The sequence below is a fragment of the Musa acuminata genome, chromosome BXJ3-4 (assembly GCF_036884655.1).
Source record: "Musa acuminata AAA Group cultivar baxijiao chromosome BXJ3-4, Cavendish_Baxijiao_AAA, whole genome shotgun sequence".
Lineage (NCBI taxonomy): Eukaryota > Viridiplantae > Streptophyta > Magnoliopsida > Zingiberales > Musaceae > Musa > Musa acuminata.
In genome coordinates this window covers 30,469,664-30,473,143 of record NC_088352.1, presented here as the reverse complement: position 1 = coordinate 30,473,143, position 3,480 = coordinate 30,469,664, and the positions used below count along the sequence as shown (strand labels likewise).

General features: G+C 42.9%; 1 protein-coding gene across 1 annotated transcript; it reads right to left on the bottom strand.

Annotated features, from left to right (window-relative positions):
• Positions 1–308: 308 nt before the first annotated feature.
• LOC103981905 (LEAF RUST 10 DISEASE-RESISTANCE LOCUS RECEPTOR-LIKE PROTEIN KINASE-like 2.7) lies at positions 309–1,726 on the bottom strand. Its single transcript, XM_009398662.3, has 2 exons — positions 640–1,726; positions 309–564 (listed from the first exon to the last, which is right to left on the bottom strand). The coding sequence occupies exons 1-2, from the start codon at positions 1,502–1,504 to the stop codon at positions 515–517; spliced, it is 915 nt and encodes a 304-aa protein (XP_009396937.2). The 5' UTR covers positions 1,505–1,726; the 3' UTR covers positions 309–514.
• Positions 1,727–3,480: the final 1,754 nt, after the last annotated feature.

Below are 3,480 nucleotides of genomic sequence, written 5' to 3'. Positions count from 1 at the left end.
TGTCCTTTTAGATTGCACCATTTGATTGGCTTCTTTTTTTTTTTTTCATTGTCATTTTTTTATCTAAAACTTAAGTTTATAGATGGAATATGATCTATTGTTTTACTTTTTTATATTCATTTTATGTGTTTTTTTTTATAAAGATAAATTATTAAAATCATGGTGATACACTCAAAATATGTTACCTATATCTTTAATATTCCTCCTCATGTATAAACAGCTATATCTTTACTATATATATATATATATATTATAGTAATTTTGAACGCATGATAATTTGTTTTGATCAATTGATTTAAATTCTCAAAAAAAAAAAAACTCTCATGAGATTCTTTATTGTGTATCATTGATGTGCAATTCCCATATTGAAGTCTGCTAAACATATGCAATCTCAAGCAACAAAATGGATAACGTCTGGACAATCCAAAACCGAGTTCCTAAACACCACATAATTCTAGCTATATGTAGTAGACTAGATATATTGAACCTTCATCCATCTTCTCAGAAGTGTCATTTACAGCAAGATCCAAACAACAAGCCACCATGCATAGATCAACCCAAATCCTGCGCACAAACAAATACATGTTAAGATATCCTCACTAGTGGTAGATTATCTCACCTCGTGATGTCTCTTCTTACCCATCCACAATGGATCGAGCTTGTCGCCACCACTCCATGAGACCGACGCGAAGTAGCAGTTGATGGAGGAGTTCATGCCATTTACGCAGTTGCAGGTGAAGGAGTTGTACTTCCCCGTGTACCCGCAGACTCCGTTGCTCTTCTCGCAGTCGGCGCATGCACTCGGGTAGCCGTCGTCGACGCTGAACCGGTACTTGAGGGCCACCCCGAAATTCCAGCCGCCGGGGGACGTCTCGTCGCCGTTGAAGCTGTAGATGCCCGAGTAGGAGCTGCACTGCAGCTTCTTGAGGTCCATCTCGAAGGTGGGGCCGAGAGTGACCGGGGTGTAGATGCAGCAGGTGGAGATGGGCACGTTGAGCTGGCTGATCGCCGGGCACGAGTAGAGGAGGGCGCAGATGGGAGCGTTCGTGGTGTCGCACAGCGGCGTGGCGCCGTCGGTGCTGTTCGGCGCGAAGAGAGGGGAGGAGGAAGAGGGGGAGGTGGAGCAGTCGAGGAGGGCGAAGACGACGCCGTCCACGAAGGTGAAGGGCGCGTTCCAGTCGAGGGAGAACCCGTCGCTTCGGCACGTCGACGAGCATGTGGACATGGAGGGGTCGGTGATGTAGAGCACCTGGTTGGCGTAGTCGACGGACTGGATCGGGTAGGAGCCGGTGCGGGTGGTGAAGGTAAGCTGATCGCCGTCGCAGGCGACGTGGGGGTGGAACACGGGGCTTCCGCAGCCGGGGCCGGTGCCGAAGGGGTAGTGGATGGGGATGGAGCCGCAGGAGCTCTTGCAGGCGGGCTGAGAGGATGTGGGGGAGGCGAGGAGGAGGAAGAGAATAGGGAGAGGAAAGAGAGAGTTGACAGTGCTTAGAGTCACAGTCATGGTGAGAGCAGTGTGAGTGAGTCACAGTCTTAGAGGCTAGAGAGAGAGTGTGAGAAGCCAGAGAAAGCAAGTGCTCTTTAGGCCTCTGGGTTTTGCTTCCGCTGCTTTGTGGTGCATTGCACAGTGCAAGTACTCTAAATGAAGATCATAAAGTTTTCTTCTTCTTCTTCTTCTTCCCAATCAAGAGAGATCAATGCACACTAATTTATCATCTTCATAGTGAAATTGGATTGCCTTAAACTATTGAAAAAGGAGTGCAAATTTCTCATCAGTGTGACACAATTTAATGCGATTTGTGCCTGTCTGCCAACACTGACAGTCACAATGTTGAGCATATATTCCTGACTCGCTTTGAAGCTTCCATTACATTTTGTATTCCCTTTCATGGTAGTAGTGACACATATGGGGATGCCACCTCAACATGTTAGCTGGAATCTATAGGACTCACCTTTCTCCTGTCATTGTTTATTTATCTGCTGGATCACTGGAGTATTATTATAGTCAGCAAGAGAAGGAACTCTACGAGCCCTTTCTTCTCATACTTGATTTGTGTCAGTGGTGTAGAAATATGTATCTTAGAATGAAATCTTTTTTTTTTTCTTGCCTATGCTTGGAATCTACATTTACTTAAAATTATGATGTCTAGTATGCAAATTTATTGGCGTCTCCCACCTGTTCAACTGTTGGGAAGAAACCGGAATAATCTTTTCCCTCTTTGTGTATCAAAATAGGTTTTTCATCAAAATACCAACTTGATATCCAAATGAAAATACCAACCAACACAGCATAAACAATAGAGCAATAAATCAATCACAGTGAGACCAAATCTTTTTAACGTGGAAAACCCAATGTGGGAAAAATCACGGGACCGTAGTCCACCTCAAACTTCCACTATCAATAATAATGATAACAGGTTTACAGTAGATCTTCTCTAGAATAACTAGAGGATCAGAATAACATCAATAATATAGATCTTGGCTCAAGAATAGCATATCTTCAGCACATAGGTGAATCTCCTCCAAAGAGAATTCTAGGTCTCACAAAGTGGATATCACAGGAAAGTACCTTAGAGAGGGTAAACTGTAGATCAACACCGTTAGGATTGTAGAGTTTGCTGCAAGGATTCTCCACATAAAATTTGGGCCGAAACTGACAACGTTTGGCCACCGATCGTCAAGCAGAAAAACTAAGAAACCTTACTTTCTCTCTCTATTTCTTTCTCCTCTTTTCTCTGCATGCTGCACGTCGCACGCTCTTACTCTAATCTCACCCTAATTTCGTTCTCTCTAATCTCCAATTAGTTGATTTGGGCTTACGATCCAAATTGTCCAAGCCCACATATGGACTGGACCCAACAATTCTCCCCCTCCAGCTTATAGAGAGAGAAAGTAAGGTTTCTGAGTTTTTCTGCTTGACGATCGGTGGCCAAACGTTATCAGTTTCGACCCAAATTTTATATGGAGAATCCTTGCAGTAAACTCTACAATCCTAACGGTGTTGACCTGTAGTTTACCCTCTCTAAGGTACTTTCCTGCGATATCCACTTTGTGAGACATAGAATTCTCTTTGGAGGAGATCCACCTATGTGCTGAAGATATGCTATTCTTGAGCCAAGATATATGTTCTTGATGTTATTCTGATCCTCTAGTTATTCTAGAGAAGACCTACTGTAAACCTGTTATCATTATTATTGATAGTGGAAATTTGAGGTGGACTATGGTCCCGTGGTTTTTCCCACATTGAGTTTTCCACGTTAAAAATATTTGGTCTCACTGTGTGATTGATTTATTGCTCTATTGTTTATGCTGTGTTGGTTGATATTTTCATTTGGATATCAAGTTGATATTTTGATGAGGAACCCATTTTGATACACAAAGAGGGAAAAGATTATTCCGCTTTAACAGGTTTCTTCCCTAGTATCAGAGCATCAGGTTGTTTGGTGCTAGTTTTTCTTGTGTGATTGAAATGGAGTCTGA

What these genes read in the sequence shown, in the direction of transcription:
- LOC103981905 (XM_009398662.3), bottom strand. Translation starts at nt 1,504, where the DNA reads ATGACTGTGACTCTAAGCACTGTCAACTCTCTCTTTCCTCTCCCTATT. An exon ending in GCTCGATCCATTGTGGATGG is followed by an intron (nt 565 to 639) that starts GTAAGAAGAGAC and finishes GTTTGTGCGCAG; the next exon opens with GATTTGGGTTGATCTATGCA.